General features: G+C 36.9%; 1 protein-coding gene across 1 annotated transcript; it reads left to right on the top strand.

Annotated features, from left to right (window-relative positions):
- Window positions 1–7,012: 7,012 nt before the first annotated feature.
- LOC133831942 (protein FAR-RED IMPAIRED RESPONSE 1-like) lies at window positions 7,013–8,883 on the top strand. Its single transcript, XM_062262344.1, has 2 exons — window positions 7,013–8,161; window positions 8,245–8,883. Exons 1-2 carry the CDS (start codon window positions 7,013–7,015, stop codon window positions 8,881–8,883), a joined length of 1,788 nt encoding a protein of 595 aa, XP_062118328.1.
- The last annotated feature ends 12,168 nt before the right edge of the window (window positions 8,884–21,051 follow it).

Consider the following 21,051-nt stretch of genomic DNA (forward strand, 5'->3'; position numbering starts at 1 on the left):
TTAAAATGAATTTTTCTTATTTACTTCGGCGCCCAATACGACTCTAATTGGAAAAAAAATTGTAAAGAATTGCAAACTTCCCTTCCCCTTCCACCATTCCAGGCCCATGCTTTCTCTCTGCCGCAACATACTGACTCTGAGGCTGCGGGGGAGACAGCGTGTCGTCGCGGCCGCAAGACCCATTGCATTTGTAAATTTTTTTATTTTTAAAAACGTTTAAACCTCTTTCCCACATGCTTTAGCATATTACATAATGACTCTATGCAATTGAAACATGAATGTCTACCTCTCAATCTAGTCATTATTGGGAAATTACACCTTTATATATGATTTTGTAACTCCAAAATATGATTCGTGAAAGAGACGGACATATGAATCGCTTTGGTAACTCTCAATGTCACACTAAATAAAAATGCTACAACACTAAATAAAAAAAACAAAATCCTATCCATTTATAAGTGATTATTCACTAAGAAAATTTATGTAATATATAACCAAAAGTTAACTATGTTTCATGTCCGAAAGCTGAAGTAGTTATTGTTTTCGATTTAGGGTGTTGTTTCGCAACTAAAGGCATGGTTTCTTAATTAGTTTGCAACTATTTAATTCATTATTCAAAAAATTTATTAAGGTTAATGACTAGGTGTAAGAAGATGATTTATAGATTCACTGCTGCAATAGGAAAGCCAAAAATTACATCTTACAAAACTTAAAGTACGGTGCCCATTTATTTAATTACCTGGGCCAAAACCAAAAATACGTGTAGCTGGACATTAATGTTACCGTTGTTTAAAATATAACAATACCTATATTGAAGTGAAATAAACTATTTTCAAATTTCGAAATGCCCATATTTGACCAAGTTAAAATGACTTTTATAATTTTCATTAGTTTAAATTGATGATGTTATGCAGTTCATAAAAAAATAGAGTAAATCCAAAAGTGGTCAAGTTAGAGAAATGCTTTCTTACATTTTTGTACTTCACATAAGACAAATATATTTCTAGCACCTTTGGTACAGTAACTAAATCCCACATAACCTACTCAAATCATTATCAATTGCCCACCTAACCCCTAACTCATACACGTAACACTCATTCCGAGTATATATTTTGTCCACCAATTTTGGCAATGGTAGTATCATAGGTTGTCAATTGTATCTTCTGACAAATAGTAAATCCCATATCCTCAATAATGTAACAGCCACCCACTCCATCACTTTCCCTCACCTAGAGAGGATATAAGTGGTACGGTTTTCTGTGACAATTGCGTGGGCTCACTATGCTTTTTCCAGGCCATCATTTCAAGTTGTACTAGTATTTCCTCCCAAATTGGTGAAGGACATGACAACTACAATTAATGCCTATCTTCAGTAGAAAATTGGGGCAGAAAAATATTACATTTACAAAATGAATCAAGTGTGAAGTTAAATAAATTTCAATGTTGTAACTTAAACAGGGTAAATTAAAAAGCAATATAGTTGTATTCCTTATGAATAACATGTCCAACACAAATTTAACACTCCAAAATAGCAGTAATATAAGAATAATCTATCAAACATTTAATATAATATTATTGGAGTAAGGGTAACAGGGAGGACCCTCATCCTCTACCACCTGGTATGCAGCAATCACCCACAATATGATTAACTTTCTCCCCTAGATATTCTTGGTACCTACTCATGGACTCCATCTTCAAATGTCCGACTGCTTCCCAAAGTCTTTCATAATCTGCCTTGGACTCGTCCAATGAGTTCCGAGCATCATCTTTCATTCCTTGTAATGTCTTTGTCTTTTGTGCAACCTCCGCCTCCAACTGCACAATCTTCTCCTTCATAGACTTGTTCATTTCCTCCATTAGACGCTTGTCCACATTAACTGAGAAAATGTCATACTCTTTCTCCTCCAACCTCCTCTTCAGATCGTTAATGTACTCGATAGGTTGTGGGGGGAGGCTTGTAATTTTAAACTGAGTGAATTCATCCCAGTCGACGTCATCTAATTTCGTTTTGGGCAGGTCGTGGAGGAACTGAAGATTGCATGAATTGAGTGAAGATTCAGAATCCATACCCTTGCCTGAAGGAAAAAAAATAGATATCAATAGTATGTAAGAGGAAAAGAAAACTTATGACCACCGATATAGGTACAGTGTAATGTAAATTGAAGCTCCCCCTATACTTAAAAGCAATCTACGAAAATATATTGTTCAAAAATATGGAAGTACTATTACGTGGGCTCACCAAGGACATGAGAGAGAGACAGTGTCCCTTACAGCCACACGAAACATTCAGGTCAAACTTGACTAACATAAGGGTTGTAGGCCAAAAGTTAAGAGTTGGTTTAATGGAATAAAAATTATACTCCAATAATCAAACCCAGTTTAATATTTATATACATCACGGGTCCCACTTTTTTATTTAATCAATTATTCTTCATCTCATCGAATCATTTGGTGAAAAGTCTCTTACTCCAACTTTAAATTTATGACCTATTGCGGTGTGGGGAGTGTCTAAAAATATATTATTTTTCTCCAAAAAGTCAAATGTGAACTGTTTCCCTATTGAGTTTGGCATTATTCGAAACATGCTTTTCCTGAAATAGGGTACACGTAATAAGTTCGGCCTAACCACGTTCCAATTACGTGTCCAAAAGTAACTTCTGACTTGCACCACATTACTACTTATTTAGTGATATTACACTTATGCATGCCTTTCTGATTGAATAAAATAATTAAATAATGTATAATTGTCCTTATTTGGAAATGACCTTGGATTAACAAATTTAGCTAGTCCAGAAGTAACCCCATCGACCTACCCCATCATCTCCTCCTACTTGTCTTATATAAATACCTATATTCATGTTTTGGATTTCATCACAAAACAAACTGAAAGTCAACATATTTAGGAGCTACAATGAAGCCTACAAGTTCCAAAAATCCTGTAGTTTTTCCTTGTCCAAACTTTGACGAGCTAAACGTAGAGAAAATGTAGTACGTGAACCACATTGCACAAGAAAACCTTAGGATTTCCACTGACCAGAGTGATATACAGAACCAGTTATGTGTCGCGCTCCTTCGTAACACCACACTTAACTCCGACGTGCAGTCCATGAAGGGGACGTTGGAAGATATGAAGGCCAAGTTCTTGGCGTTGGAATCATCAGTTAGAAGGGACCTTGAAGCTGTGGCATGTGCCGTCGAGGAACTCCGCAACGGCTATATCACCATGTACACCTTGTTTGCTCAAGGTCCAAAGCCACCAACTCAGTAGTACATTGTCTACTTGTAGAAGAAGTGTTTCTAATAACTTATGAATATCAGTAAGCGTGTAATGACTCAGAGGTTGTGTGCTTATAACCAAACCTCGATCATGGCTATGTTCTTTTGTGGGTGGCCACTCCATCTGTTTAATATCTTCTTTATAGAGTACATGCCACTTTTGTTGTGTTATATTATATGTATCGTCTCTCTCTCTCTTTCTCTACGTATACATATATATATATGTGTATGACTATGTATCGTGTGCCATGGATGTCTATGTTTTATTATATGACATTTGTCGTCGTATGAATATATATTATCCTACAGATTTAGCGTAATAATTCACCTCTATCATAATTTGTGTTGTTACTTAACCACTTTTAATGTTGTTCGATTTAGGACAATGTGAACCCTTACAATATCTGATTATGGTTTCTATGTCCCTTATTCTTCATTGGCTTGTTGAAAATATATGGAAAATTAAATCCAAAATCAACCATGCATATAATACACCTAAGTAACTTCGTAATGGTAGAAAGACGAATAAAATACACACACTAGTTTCAGTTACATAAAATGGGCGTTCCTCCATAGGAAACAGTAATACTATTGACTCAATTGATAAAACGAACCTTCTGCAAATTAACCAGTGTAAAACTATGTAATGTTATTAATGGAGAATCCTCATTAAAGAAGGACGTGTTGGACACAAAAAATAGCATAATTAATGCTATCAAATCTTCCCACAACAAACCCCTTCTCCTAACAATAAATGAGGCAAAAGCCACATTCTCTGTATACATACATACATACATATATATATCCTATATATATATAAACATATAGATGATGAGTCTTACTCAAACGTGGTTTCGTCATAACCAACGGGGAAATCAGCAGAAGGAGCTTCACTCCCCAGGCTTCAATTATAAGTTACGAGGAAGGCCTTGTAATTTAATCAAGGTTCATTCCACAATAAGAGTTTCACAAGTTACGGAACAAGGTAATGAAATCCATTTCATGCAAATCTGGAAAACTAGTACATATTGTTCGTACAAATTGTTTATTAGTAGTCATGTAATTTTTTGACAATTTTACTTGAAACACAAAGCTTTTGGTACCTTATTCTATCATATCCCCTTTGAATATGCTTTTTGACTTGGAGTTTGTGTGGTATTGGTGAGAAAGTTTGGAGTTTTTGAGAAAGTTTCATAGATCCTATGTGTCTACGAGCATATGATTCATCTACAGGTGAGACAAACCCAAGTGTACACTACTAGGGTTCTACCACGTACTAGAGCTACACATATCCAAAATTGGTTAAGTTGGGCAGCCATTGTTAACTTAAGTAAACCGATCTTAGTTTGTTGGGGGAGATTGTGATAATGTGTTTTTTGTTTCATTGATATGCTTATTCGTTCATTTATTTCACAATAATTGACATTATATTGTGTGATTCCATCTTTTTTTTGGCAGGAAATTTATCTTCCTACTTGTCTTTCTCTTTCTATACATATATATATGTATAGATATGTATGTGAAGCTCCCTCATTGGTTCCCGACTCTCTAAATCCCTTAGAGAAAGCTTCACCTTTTCAAAAACACTTTTACCCTTACCATGGAATCATCCAAGTTATGCGTCAATCTCTTTCCTAAAGAATATGAAGTGAAAAAAGAGTTGGAATCTCCAACAAAACAATTTCCTATACCATTCCCGGCGGACTTTCCCCTAACTCCATCACCACCAACTAACAACAAGGAGAAGACGACCATCCCCACTCCTTCGTCAGTAACTAGTTTCGCAACAGCCTCCCGTAGTGATAATGGAAAAAAAATTCCAAAAACTAAGCCTGGGTTTCGCGGCAAGTGCAAAAATTGTATGAAGAAAGATGTGCAGATTGAGAAGCTTATGGCTTTCAAGCAACTTGTTGGTAAGAAAGCGACGACTTTAAGGCTGAATTCAATGGATATTAAGTCTTTTCTTTTTGACCAGTGCCAGATTATGGATCATGTAGGGACTATGGTGAAACGAAAAGAGACAATTAGTGGTGAGTTATGTGTTGAAGCTACGGAGGCAGGACCTACCAAGGAGATCATATTTCTTGACTGATTTAACTTTAAGATTCTCGTGACATGGGTCTTTATTTCAGTTGTTGTATAAACTAGATGATCCCATGTCTATAAGAGACAATTAGTGGTACTGTTGATTACTTTAAACATTAAGAACCAGTAGGTACTAAAGTTACCTTAAACTATAAGTTAAGGGTAATGGATGTACCTACTATTGGTATTTTCGAAGTCATCATAGTGTGTAGCAGGAGATATATCTCCCTCAACCATCTATCGTGTAGCTAGACATTATGTAATGATGTGATGTTTATCCTTTATTAATCATGTTTATGTTGATTTTGGTTGTTTGCGTCCCTACAGTGAATCTGTATTTTATATAGGATGCCTGCAGAAACATGATAAACCCATTACAACTGGCTTCGATAGAAGATGTATATATATTGATAAAAGGTATGACTGAAATGCTTGCCAAATCAAAATCAATTACAGTAAGGGTGGTCATATGCTCGAAAAGGGTTAAGTTGGAAAATGGTGGATGTGTGGGCAGTTACCTTTTAATTTGTTAATGCTTGAGAACAGTGACGAGTTGTTTAGGTTTTAGGCCCTGCACGTACCAAAATGAAACTCAAAGTATAGGTAGAGACATACACGGTAAAAGTACAAAACTTCCCATAAGTAGCTTATTAACCATTGCATACCTAATCCAAAACTAAATTCCAAACCCATTGGCCTAAAAAAATTAAGTGCTGGAAAAAAATCTTCTTTTCCGGGTTGTAACTTGAAATGACATACATAGGGAGGCAATGTTATTATAAATTGTATAGTTTAATTTTTTGTTTCTTTATTATCCCACCAATACAAAACTGAAATTTTTGTGGAGGCACAAAAACCCCATTTCAAGGGGGGTACTTCAATTTTCTTAGATATATCTTCCCGCCCTTCCCATTGGTAAGTTGGGGCTATAATAATCGATACCCTCACTAATTGTATGTAATTTCCATTTTAGTTATCGCTAAATAATTGTGTTTTCTAATGTTTATTTTACCATACCATAATTACTGATTTAACATAAATATGTGCTACTTTTAATTACATGTGTATGTTTACTAACGAAACTGAAGTGTCTAGGGTGATAAACATAGACATTCAATTGCATTTCCAGTGAATATAAGATTGAGTTAGGTTTTTTCCATAAAGCCTTATTTTCTATTTGGTATTTCTTTTCATCTCTAACAACTGTTTCTTTCGTGTTCAGGAAACGAAAAAATAATTTCTCAAACAACATGGCGAATGACATGTCAGAAGCACTTGTAGAACTAAATATTTCGAACAAGCTTCCACAACAATTAACAAAGGAAGACATTATAAACAAACACCTACCCACGGTTGGTCCTGGGAAGATTTTTACTACAAATACTCTCAGTGGATGGGGTTTAGTGTTAGAAAAGAAGATGTCCGGCGGGACAATGAAAATAAAGAGTGGCAAAGAAAATGGGTTTGCTCTAATCAAGGGTTTAGGCGAGAAAAGTGGACAAACCTAAAGAACCGTAAGAAAAAACCTCGGGTTGTTACTCGCACAGGGTGCCTAGCATTATTGCGCGTGAAGTTCTACAAGTCCGAAAACAGTTAGGTAGTGAAAGACTTTAACCCAACACATAATCATGACCTTGCTTTGAAGACAGATATGCAGTTCTTGAGATCTAACTGTGCTGTCCCAGATTGTATGGGTGCCCAAGTAATGTCAATGAGACGGTCGGGCATACGAACTTGCCACATATTGAATCACCTTGCTGCAGAAAGAGGAGGACATGAGTATGTTCCGTTCTTGAAAAAGGACTTATACAATTGGGTTGGACGACAAAGAGAGTTAGAAGAGGAGGAGGAAACAAATGCTGAGGGTGCCCTGGGATACTTGGAATGTCTTGGGTTACGTGACCCCAATTTTTTTGAAACACACACGATAGACGCGGAGTATAGGCTCGCTAATTTGTTCTGGGCCGATGGAATATCAAGAGATGACTATGGACGTTTTGGGGAGATCATCGCATTTGACACAACGTACAAGAATAATGCGTACAACAAACCCCTTCTTCTTTTTTTCGGCGTGAATCACCACTTCAGAACTGTTGTCTTTGCAGTTGCATTGCTGTACGATGAGAAGGAGGACACATACATTTGGTTGTTGGAAGAATTCCTTCAATGTATGAACAACAAATTGCCTCAGGTTGTTGTCACTGACGGAGATAAAGCTATGGCTAAAGCAATAGAGAAAGTCATGCCTAATGCTGTCCATCGTTTGTGTGCATGGCACCTTCAGAAAAATGTTACCATTAATGTCCCTCACCCGATTTTCAAGACAAGGTTTAATGAGCTTCTATATCAATATTGTACAGAGGAAGAGTTTGATGAGACTTGGAGTGGCTTGGTTACAGAATTTCAGCTACAAGATAGCCAATGGGCAACCATAACATACAACAATAGAAGGAGTTGGGCAGAATGCTTCCTACGGGGTAATTTCTTTGCGGGCCTCAAAACCACCCAAAGGTCGGAGTCGATGAATTCTTACCTGTCACACTTCTTGACAAGCAAACTTAAACTTAAAGACCTTGATGGCCAAGTTGATAAAGCCATACAAAGCATACGCCACACGGAACGCGAGTATGACTTCATCAGCAACAACACATCGCTCCAGTTCCCTTCCAACATACTACAACAGTATTACCAGCAAGTTGCTTTAGTTTTGACGAGAAACATGTACGATAAGGTCGCACAACAAATCGACAACGCTCTTGCATACTCAATTGATTCGACAAGTGTGGAATTTGGGTGCAGGGTATTTTCCCTAACTCGTTTCCGTAGAGGACTGGTAAGAAGTGTAGTTCGCTATGTAATTGATCATGATCACTTTGAATGTAGTTGCATGCTATTCCAGTCAGACGGAATCTCGTGTCGACATATGTTTGCGGTAATGAAGCATTTGAACCTACCCTGCATCCCGAAACCTCTGTTAAAGGACGCTGGAGAAAGGACACCAAATTGAGAGGTGAATTGAGTAGCGCTCCCCATGATAGGGTCCCCCATGATGTGTTATTATGTACCCGTTGGGGATCGTTGACATCACGGTTAAATGCAATGGGGTACTATGCCACACAATGTCATGATACATATGAAGAAGCATTAAGCGAAATGTCCCGTTTGGAGGAAAAATTTAAAACAATGTGTGGTCAACCTAATGATGAGTTTGAATCGAGTCACGTTGTACATGGGGACCACCGATCACAACAACAACAGAGAGTAATTGGGGATCCGGCAATTGTGAGAACGAAGGGGAGGGAACCAAACAAAAAAAAATCAAAATATAAGGGCGTGGACAATGCCACCCCAAGGAAGAATAGGTGTCGCAACTGCAACCAATTAGGCCATAATAGGGCGACTTGCAAAGTTGTTCCAGAAGTGGACAATCAATCCATGGAGACAGAAGATCCAGCATCTTCCAACTATCCAATGTACTATACTCCGAACGTGGACGACATCAGTCAAAGTCAAAGGAGTTAATTAAGAGGAGATAATGGCACAAACGAGCAATGGCATAGTCACCAATGGCCTACTATTTCGAAACAAATTCTCAATCCCTCTACAGATTATTACATCCCCATAGCCATGCGATCAGTTTTATGCTAAGGGTTTACAATTAGTTTGAAAAAAATTTCACGAATTATGTGTAATGCTTTGTATGTCTCGTTTTTTATCAAATGTAATGTTATGGACATCAATCTTGTTTACTAAGATCTTGTTTACTAAGTTCTACTATGTCGAATGCCCTTACTATGTTTTGAAGAGTCATTTATGGATGGATCGTTATAGGAATCCTTTGTTGACACATTAATTTAAGAAATTTTGTGGAAAAGATACTACAATAATTCGTTAATAACAAAATTGAGGCATAATTAATTGAGTTTGTGCTTGTGTAGCATGCATATATATACATATATAGGAAAAAAAAATTTATAGGGGCTTCACTTTAACTCCTATTGGTGGGGCTCTCAGTGTTTTGCATCCCGTTAATAGTTTTCGGGGGGATTTTTTATGATCGTGTATACTGTAGCTATGTAGAGCATCCTGCTAATTTTCAAGAAATTGTGAATAGTTTACAGTACCGAAAAATATGTTCAAACATGTAGTTTTCCACGCGCATAAAAAAAAATAGTCACGCGAGCAACGTGTTTCAACCTAGTTTTCGGTACTATACACTATTCACAATTTTCTGAAAATTGGCAGATGCTCCAAATAGCTACAATATACACGGTCATAAAAAAATCCCCCGAAAAACTGTTCAAGTTTTCAAGAACACTGACAACCCCACCGATAGGGCTTAAAGGGAAGCCCTTTTAGCGTAATTTCCTTCTTTATATATATGATGTTCCTCGTATATTTTGTTTAGTGTGGCCACATTACTACTATCATGTGAGCCTAAATTACTTGGTATATTATTGGGACTCACTTGTCCAAATTAGTGAAGTCTTACAGGGTATGGAATAAGTTGTTCATTATGTTGCCTAGCCTATATCATCATAAGGAAGGTGAGGGCAGGTGGAGATTGAGTGAAACAAGCCATTGCTTGTATTCACAATTGATGTATAGTACGTTCATTATTACAATTATGCACAAGGTATGATTGGATTGGAGACATATGAATTGATTAGTACAATTTATGCAAAAGGTATGATAGGATTGGAGACATAAAAATTGATTGGATCTATGATTTGACAAACCAGTTGACTTGCTCAATATGGAATAGTAGACAAATATGATTACTTACTTCTTCCAATTAATAGTTGTTGACATATATCAAAAAATTTGTAAAAGTTAATTGCTACTACTAGAGAAATATTAGAACCATCAAATATTTTGTATTTCAATAATGTCTTCATTAATCCATGTTATTCGTTACAAACATGTTTAAACCCTTAATAAACTAAAAAAAAAAAGACAAACAAATTGGACCACTCATCTGTAAGGTGAATTAACAATCACCACGCCATCGCACTACAACACTTCAGATCTTCATGTTCTTCTACGTCCAAGTGGGGCAACATCACCAACTATATTGTTAATTTTCTCCTTCAGGTACTCATCGTATCTACTCACTGCTTCTGTCTTAAGTTCCTCTAGTGCTTTCAACACCCTTTCATAGGCTGCCATGAACGCGACATCCCTCACTTCCTCTAATTTATTTGTCTTCTGTTCAAGCTCTGTTTCGAGCTGCATTATCCTGGCTTTCATGGACTCGTTATCTTTCTCTAGCATGCGACAATCCAAATTTCTAAAGAAAATTTCTTCATCCTTCCTCTCTAATTTGATCTTCAGATCGTTTATATAGTCTATAGGTTCGGGGGGGGAGGGTGTTTATGTTGCTGTTGGTAAACTCCTCCCAATCCGGTCGGTCTACATGATGGTCGCCCGTGACAGGAAATACCTCAATATTGCATGAGTCAAATGAGGAGTCTGAATCCATGGGTATGGGTGGAAGGAAAAATTATGGGGTGGAAGGGATGAAGGAAGATATGGCTGCCAAAGTAGTTGGTAGTGGTTTGTGTGATGGATAACTTTTTTTTACTCGTTCAAAATGGCCAGTTGTTGTACAGTGTCTATATTTGAGGAGGGCCCCCACGTATACATGACATTTTTGTCATACTGTGACACGCCAATGGTCAACTTCACATTGAATGGTGAGACATACCGTAAAGATGCATTATTTTTTGCACAAGGTACAATTCCTTGTCTAGGGAAATCATGCCAGGTGTTATGAGAATGGCAAAAACTTGACAATTATATTTGAATCGGGGATTGGTTTAAAAAATCACTAGACCACAATTAACCAGATTAAAAATAACAACATTATTGATGGTTATCGTATATGTGTACTTGTCAAACAAACTTAAAAAAATAATCTATATGTTTAAAGTGTCATGTCATTATTAATGGAAGCACTTCAAACAAATATAAAAGACCATTTATTAGGCAACACAATTAGTTTATGTTCCATGACCAAATATATTATCTCCCTACTTTGTTCTATGGATGTAATGTCCTAATTTTTCTAATAACACTTATTGGTTTAGGGGGCATAATTGGATGTTGATGTGTTAGTGTAATTTAAATGTCATATTATATGTGAATATAATGAGCTATACTATGATGCGACTACGTAAGCATGTGTTTAGTGTATTAAAAATGATTAAAGGGTCGTATTTGTTGAAAAGGGTATTTATGTAATATTCCCCCTGTAAAGGTATATATGTAATTTTATGTGCTTTGTGAGGGAGATCACATTATTATGTTGTACGCCCTAATTTTTCACGGGCTATTAGCGAGCTGAGATATGGCATAATTATATCAGCCACGTGGATACCGCGTGGCCGGAGCTGCTATTGTCAGGTCCTACCTCCTTAGCTCTCAGAAAATGCGCCAAGAATGGCCCAAGTAACAATCCCAAAGTCTCAAAACTAGAGGGCAAATTCTGAGATTCTCGGTCAAATAACTTCCAAAGCAGATAAATAATTATCATGACTAGTAATATCACAACTCCGAAGATTAATCTCCGACCTTTCCCTCCTTGGCTAATACATTTATTGACTATTAATGTGTCATTTACTGACCATGCATTGCCACTTGTCACTTCTGTTTGGCACGTCATCGAACTGAAATGTTGGGGATAACACCTATTAATAACACGTAGATGTACTTTTATAACCAAATGACTAGTTTAGCGAGTTAAGCACGGTTTAAAGCTCACAATAACAATGTTGGAGTAACCAGGGCGTTACACTCTCTCACTATTGTTGTCGTGCACCACCATCCAAACACAAACTGTAAGGCCAAAATCTCCATCACCATCACCTCTTCAAATCTTCAAAGAGTCCACACGACGAAGGTTATCTTTCTTATTGTCGAAACCCTAGAACCAACATTTTAAGGATCTAGGAATTCTTTTAAAGATCAAGGTTGCGGTATAGTTAAGTTTTGAATGTTTTGAGTTTTAGATCTACTAGTTTATGTTTTAATAATGGTATTATGTTTATGAAATATGATTTTAAGCAGGATTAGCATATAAATGTTAAGCATGTTGTATATGATTTATATTTTGTTGGTTAACTATTTATGCTTATTTGGGTTTTCTTGCTGGGAGGTGGCTTACGGGTGCTATGTGGTGCAAGTAAGGGCAAAGATAATTTGAACCAACCATGAGTTGGAGAGCTCTAGGGGCTATGTGTACATATGTAGCCTGCTCGACTGCCACGACCGTGATTTCTTTTAAGGATTTAAGGTTACGATGTTTTATGTCTCTTAGGATGCCCATTTACTATAACGCCCTGGTTACCCCAGAACAGTTACGGTGATCGGTGGACCGGAAATTTTACCCGCTACCCGAGTCCTTTGGTAAAAAACGTGCTCTAAGTGTAATTAACAGGTTAAGGTGGAAAACTAATAAAAAGGAAATGGATATTTTCATTACAAACTGCTCTGCAGAGCTACTCAAAACATTTACAAGTTGTTCTCAGAACAAAACAGACATTACTGTTTCAAATTTACAATCCCGCCAACCTAAGCGGCAAAAACAGGGTAAAACCCCTAGTTCCTCTGAGAACGCCTTGGCCGTGGTGGTCAAGCGGCCGCATATGTACACATCACCACCTAAGCTCTCCACTCAAGGCTGTGTGAGCTTCTCTTTCCCTTTACCTGCACCACATAGCACCCATGAGCCAAGGCCTAGCAAGAAAACATAATATAGCATGATATAATATCAACAATGATCATAGTAATCATTAAGGACTATCAGTCCAAAAGAGATAGGTGACGGACGCAACAGTCACAAAAGTGGGTACAACCCCCTTTAGCCATGTGACGATAGGGTCACTCGGGCTTAACTGATAAGTGAACCTTTCATAAGTTTGAACAGGATGGGTGTATGGTAAATAGTCACCAACATAACCGTCCTCATGACCATAGAGTCATAACCCTGGAACAACGTTCCCTAGCCATGTCACAAATAGTCACCGGGGCCATATGCCCTGGCTCTGAATAACTAGTCTTAAACTAGCCAAGCGCTTATAAGTTCATCGACCTTAGGGTCGGTCCAGCATTAATGCCATAGAGCCATTCAATGCTGATATCAATTAGATCTAATCTTCATTTGGCTCGGCGTTCTCAACGCTATGCCATTTTTGACTCTTTAGGTCAGTGTCCCGGACTAATCAGTACATATACAAGTATTCACCATTTGGTAGCATTCAATAGGCAAACCATGTCCAAATTAATCAATCAACATGCCTCAATAATAACCACGCATGTCATATATACACAGGGTGCAATTTTCTTACCTCAGATTCGAGCTAGAAAGATTAAAAGAACGACCTGTGACAACGATCAATCTTTAGTCCTTTAGCGGTCACCTAATCATAACCAAACACGGGACATCATTAATAATAATGATCAACATAGGTTTCCACACCAATATGTAGCCTCCGGAAGATCAATCCCAACTAATCCAAGTAGTAGGAACACTCCCGAGGCCTATAACTAAGTTCCCGGGGTCAAAACGAGCAAACGGGGTGAAAACAGGGCAAGGGCTGCGGCCCTAGCACCATGGGCCGCGGCCCCTAGAAATCTCTGAAACAAGTGCCGAGGCGCCCAGACAAAACAGAACCACCCTTTCTTCCTCTTCGAACCAGGGCCGCGGCCCCCGACCCTAGACCATTCCCGAATGTGTTTTCAACTTCTCCAAGCTTCCACAATCACACCCAACCATCCCCAATCAACAAAACAAAGTTCCCAAGCTTCCCAAAATTCCAAAACCCTCAAAACCCAAGGTTCAAACCCACCAAAAACTCAATAATTCACAAAGTCCAATTCAAACCTTAGAAACACGGAAAACTCAAAACTTTAAACTTATATTACCTTTGATTGGGTTGTTTTATATCAAATCCTTCGGTTAAGAAGCTTCTAATATTTCCTAGGATCACTATGGCTCGATCCTCGCTTGATTCCAACTCCTAGAACTCGAGATATCTTTGAAAATGCTCAAACGGTAAAACGGGCTATCGAAAGGGAGACCGAGAGGTTTTCTAATCGTACGTTCTATCTGACGGCTACTTCAATCTTAAGTAACCTCAAATAAAACCTAATGCTCGGGGTCCCGAAAATACCCCCAGGGACATTATAGTCAAAACCTCCGAAATTTCACCCTGATCTCAAATATTCCCAATTTATCATCAAATAAACATTTCTATTACCCCAAAATTGAGCCCGTTATGACAAAACAGCTAATACAGTATATATGACCGTCTCATGCCGAATAGCTCGAATATATCTCCATAATAATGGAATCTCATTCACAAATCACATTATGCACCCAAACACAAATATTCACCCTCAATGGGCCAAATTATCAGAATAGCATAATTATTCAAATGTTGACCCACATGCACGCATATAACATCATATCATAATATAATTCACATATACATGCATAATAACATTTAATGACATAATTAAACAAGTATGGCCCTCCCGGCCTATTTATCCCGCCATTAAACCATGCCGGAGGATTCGGGGCATTACATTTACTACCCTTTTGCTTTTGTTTTGTGTTACAAACTCTTCTTTGATCCTTTTACTTAATGAAACCTTTTTAATGGAATGTATTACTTGTTTGGCACAAATTAATGAACAAAATTTCTTATTTCTTCCCCACTATTCAATTGTCATTACGCATTATAGTAACACTCTTGGATTTACTACGTCGTTAGACACATCGTTGAAGTTTGATGTGTTTACATTTTCAGAGAACGAAAGAACTATGGTACATATGAAAATCATAAACACACACGATCGATGACATAAACTGGAAAATAACGATGTTTTGATTCTCTCGATTTAGTCTGAGTATATTATGCAATATGTTATCACAATTATATGGGGTTCACTCTCTCCCATTGATTATTTTCGAAAACGAAATTCATCAATTTCACAATATGTAGTATACATATTACGAAATTAGTGGCTGATTTTGAAATTAATGAAAAATAATGTAAATCTTTAATTTGTTTTAAGCATATATGGAGAAATAAAAGTTTCTATGCCTAAACCTTTTTTTAGTTGCAGTACATAGGAAATTTTTATATGAATATATACCAACACTCATATTTACGATAATTAACCGATTACCACAATTTTCTGTTATACATTTAAAGATGTGGGGGTAATTTGCCATAAAAAAAAATTCAATTGTCACCACCCTTTTAATATATACTTTATTGGTTTTCATGTGAGAAATTTTTTTCCTTGTTATGCATAATTTTCCTTAAATGCTTCTTATTTGTGGTGTATTAGAAATGGAAGACTCAAATCTAAATTCACATGAATTGGATAGTTTGTTTTATTCGGATTTTGAAGCCCGAAATGGTTTTTCAAACGTGGGACCCCAACCCATTGTAGTGGACCCAATATAAAAAAGTAATTGAGTAGGAATATTCCAAGGCATTTGCACTATATATTTTTTTTAAAATTCAGAAAAAAGTGTGAGAACAAATTTAGCAAATCATTGTCAGGCTTTGCGTGATTAAGTATATCACCACGTTTGGTGAGGACATTATGTGCCTATGGTACTAGACATATAGGGACTGTTCAGTTTCTCGGTTTGAAGAACAAAGGTTCACATTACTTAATAACTTGAAAATGTACTCATGAATTCTTTCCCCCTGGACTTTACTTTCAGTTCCCACTCCAAAGAAAATGAGATACAAAGCCTTGGCCATCCGCTTCTCCGCAATGACGGCCGAAAAGATGGAGGACTCGCACAGGCCGAGTTCCGTCCAACGGGTCGATCGTCCGAGGGAAATGACCATCAAAAGTGATGCAAGCCCAGTGGAAGAGGGCGTACAACCACAGAGTGTGGAAGGTGGCGAACTCCAAGGACATCCTTCCACTACCCAACCACGGCGTAAGCGAGGTAAAGACTTTATGTAGCAGCTGCCCTTCCTCTTGCTAAAGAACATCTTTTTTTAAAAAAAGAAAAGAGGGTAGTCAATGCACGTTGGGTAAACTTTATTTTTTTCACATGCTGACATTTCTGTATTTTTGTTTGCTATAACAAAGGACGACCCCAAAAAAACCCCATCCCTGCGAGTTCTGTTCGTGCTCGACGGGAAAAGTCAAATGCAAAAATGGTCCCTTCCTCCTCTTCAGACTCAGAGATCTCGGACCCTGAGATTTACATGAGTAGGAGTACATTCCAGAAAGTGGCTTTCAGCATGTTGTTCAATCTCCGAACGGACATTGACGAGATAAAGAAGAGAAGGTTTTGCCATTGTTGCCAAGGGGCCAAAATGAAGAGTGTTGACTTATTCAGGGAAAAGTCTCCAAGTCCATCAAGTCGATCTAGCCCTGAGTTGTAAGGTGAGTGGATGTTGAATTTTTAAAGTACTGTACTTTCATGTACCCTTCACTCATTTGGTTTAGTTGTTATGTTATTAGTTCCAAGTACAAACCAATCAGTGATGTTGTTAGTTATTATTGAAGTTTAATTTTGAAGTATCAGAGTGGTTCAACATGTTTCCAGGTTCAGCAATGGGTGATTTCGCTCGTGTTTCGTGAAGTAGAACTATGATATATTGTGACGTTGTTTAGTTCCTTTACTTTGAAGTAGAATTATCATATATATTCTCATGTTCTTTCTTAAGTTTAAAGTTTTTAAAAATTAATACTGTCTCGTGGGTTTCTATATGGATTCCCTTCAAAAAATTCATCTCTGTCGCCCGAGGATATTGGTAAGGGTTTTGATCTAATGATCAGTTTAATAAGAATGGACGAATAAGACAAATAAGCAAATTCAGAAAAACGATTACCATGTCAATTGGAGGACGAATTGTGCTGCATTAACTGGAAAAGTGATACAATGGCATACCTAATTTTACTGGCAGTTTATTCAAGAATTATTGTTATTCAAATACAACCTGCACATGCAAGTTTCAAAGTAATATTTTTATAAATAAACTCGAACCAAAACATCCGTTTTTGTTACGTTGGCCTTGTGCATTTATTCTCGACCAACAAAGAAAAATGATCTGTGCGTGTATAAAATATTACGTCCATAATATGTTCACTCCGCTTTGTAAAATATAATTTAAAATGAGAAATATTACCCAAACGTCCATAGGTGCATTAACTTTTTCAATTAGAAGGTTAATTAATTTCCGTAATACATGTGGCAACTTACAAGTCTTTCATTTGGACTGTTTATGTACAAGCAATACCATGGAATCAGATTTTGTTACTCCCTTATTGAAGTAGAAAGGGAACACACAAAATTATCGGACATATGGTATCTCATAGGAACTAGTGTAAAATCTATTTTGTCTCTCAGGGGTATCTCATAGGAAAGTGTAAAATCTATTTTGTCCCTCAAATGAGTTGGTTGTAACTTTTCACATTTTAAACGTTATTTCACATTTTAAACGGTGTTTTTGGATCCCATTTATGAATGTAAACATTTTAATTAAAAAAACATCACTTTTTCTCACAAATTTTAACCGTTAATCACATTTAATTATACCTTTATTGCTAATATATTCGTATAGAGAGTGCAATCACGTTTAATTAATTCTTTATGGCTAATAGACTCGTTTAGAGAGTGTAACACTATTTAAACACGATATTCGCTGCCGTTACACAAACACTATTGGACAAGTTCCCCACCTTTTGTTAATGTACAATGATCATTGCAAAACAAAAAACCAATGGATTTCGAATATCCCAATTTTCTTAACAAATATAAAACAAAACAAAAATGAACTCTTCAAAAATGTGTTAGGCAAGATTGAAATACATAATATTCTGTCAGAGCCTTGCGTCTCTTACTATCTTACCACATTTCGCATAGTACTCATAATGAACCTATGCTGCAAGGCTTATAGGGACTATTGAATTTCTTTGTGCCATGACCATGCTCATTAAATTTCAATATATCTTTTCTAAATCTAACCCTTTTTTTCAATGACCACCTTCATCTGTTAAACATTTTCCTAGTTGGAAGATGAGGAGATACATTGCCTTGGCAAGCCGACCCTCTTCAATAACGGGCGACAACTCTGATGCCTATGAGGGGTCATCTCCCCCGCTAAGGGCCGGCTCTCCGAGGAAGAGGAACAACGAAGTCCATAAAAGGACAGCGAAAGAGTTCGTACGTCCCCAATCTTCACAAGGTGCCGCAATCAAACAACATCATTCCACCAGACAGCCACCCCAGAAGCGAGGTGATAAGTTTATGGATCAATAGTTCCTCTTCTTTATGTTAATGTGTTTGAATTCCTATATATAATAGGGTTTTAACATTACGTTACGAATGGTTACAACTTTTCAGGGATTGACTTTTATATTGTGTTTATACCATAACGAAGGGCGACCACACAAAAATCATTTGCCTGACACTGATGGAATTGTCAATGAGGTACCGCTGGCGGAAAGCAAATCATATTTGCAACCGGTCCCCTTCACCTCTTCGGACTTCAACATCTCAGACCCTGGTATTTACATGATGAGGAGTAGATTCCAAAATTTGGCTTTGAGCATGTTATTCAATATCCGAACTGACGTTGATGAAATAAAGGACAGAGGGTGTTGCCATTGTGGCCACGGGGACCAAAATAACAGTCCACCTCGTCACTCCAGCATTAACTTGTAAGCCAAGAATACTGAAGGTTCCATTTTTTATTAAAAGAACTTGTAGAGTCCAAGAACTTCACTTAGCTAGTTAGATAGTAGTATTATAGTAATAATAGTATTATCTTTATGACTGTGGATTTTTGGTTCAGACCGGGATTTATTTGGACACTCGTAGTAGTACTTGTAGATTTTCTAAGTTTAACCTATAGTTTAAGAATATTAATTTTAACCTAAGGTTTGATTAATATGACTGATATTGAGGATAATATTTATTATACTATAAGGTTTAGATAAGAACCAATAGGATTTTAAGCACATGTTATGTATGGGTTTAATAATGATTAAGTATTTTGAGGATTTAATTTATTAAGTTAAAATTTGAATACCCTAAGGTCAGTCAGCAGCTTTGAAAACGTTAGAGGGCTTAGTCAAGGCTGTTTACTCATTTTAAATTAAGCTAAAAATGTGTAATTTCGTGTTTAAATAATCAGCGTATGCCGATATATCGCAGCTATAGGGGGCGATATATCGCAGCACAAAGATACGAAAAACACGAAACGATGCATGACTGCCTCGGGCATACTGGCCCAGGCGATATATCGCCTACAGGGGGCGATATATCGCCCCTCTCAGCACATTTTGAAAGTTTTTGAAATCGTTTTCCATTCAACCCTTCAACCTCTTGATAAGTCCAGCATCTTTTTGAACGAGTCTTCAGCCTCTGCTGAACGATAATTCAAATTATTTTCACTTAAAAAGCCATTATTTTTATTCAAGTTAAATGAAGATCTTTTCATTCCTAAACTCTATAAATAGGACCTAGTACCCAGCCATTATTCATCTATTACTCTAAGTTCAGAGGCTACAAGTTGCTAGGTGAGTGTGAGAGTGTAAACACTTGGGTTGGGAATCATAAGCTTATCAAACACTTGGGAAGTAAGGTTTTATAGCATTTCGGTTCAAGGTTTAGATTGGTCTTACAAGTCTTCAAGGTATTTCCACACTCTAGTTCATTGGTATTATATTATTTTCTTTCTCATAGTCTTCTACTCAGCCTTCTAACCTTATTCTTATTTTAGTTAGGAAATCTAAGTTCTTGAGCACAAGGTTTTGGTAAGTATATTTTAATAGTATAGTTCCTTCATCTCTTTCATCTCTTTTCTTCAATAGACTCACCCTTTCATAAATGGTTTTTAGGAGTGTTCCAAAGTCCCAACTCTGTCCTCATATCCCGATATTTTGGTAAGGAAAGTATGATAGAATTTATGTGTTATATGCTTTGATATGTTATCTTATGTTTTTTTTTATGTTATGAAATATGTATGTTTGTAGGCTTGGGCATATGACCTATATGACTAACAAGCCCCAACTAGATTATGGGCATATGACCTGCTTAGCTAGTAGGACCCCACTAATCTAATGGGCATATGACTTGTTTAGTCTATGGGACCCCAAGTATAATGGCCATTATAGTATGTATGTAGCAGGACCCCACTGATCTAATGGGCATATGACTTGTTTAGTCTATGGGACCCCAAGTATAATGGCCATTATAGTATGTATGTGATAAGTGTTATGTTATGTTTTATGTTATTTTTTATGAAATTTATGTATATGAACTATGTGTTAGGTTTTCTTTGCTGGGCATTAGGCTCATTCCTTTTTGTTTATATGTGCTGGAAAATAGTCTTAGTGGCGGGAAAGGTTCATGGAAGCTTGGAGAATGTGTATTGAGGCGGAATGGATTCAAGAGCCTAGCGTTTCGATTCGAGGATGTAGTTTTGTTTCTTATGGTTTTTACATGTATTTTCCGCATTTTGTTATGTAAATCTCTTTTTAATTATGTCATGTTTTGATTTTAAAACAATGGGATCCCATATCCTAACCTAAATTTTACTTAAGTTTAACTCTTATTTTTACAAGTTTCTTAATAAAGTTATGGTATTTTCACTTGTAAGTTTTATTAAAGATTAGTATGTATAGTTTTCGTTAATGATCCAA

Source organism: Humulus lupulus, chromosome 4 (assembly GCF_963169125.1).
Source record: "Humulus lupulus chromosome 4, drHumLupu1.1, whole genome shotgun sequence".
Lineage (NCBI taxonomy): Eukaryota > Viridiplantae > Streptophyta > Magnoliopsida > Rosales > Cannabaceae > Humulus > Humulus lupulus.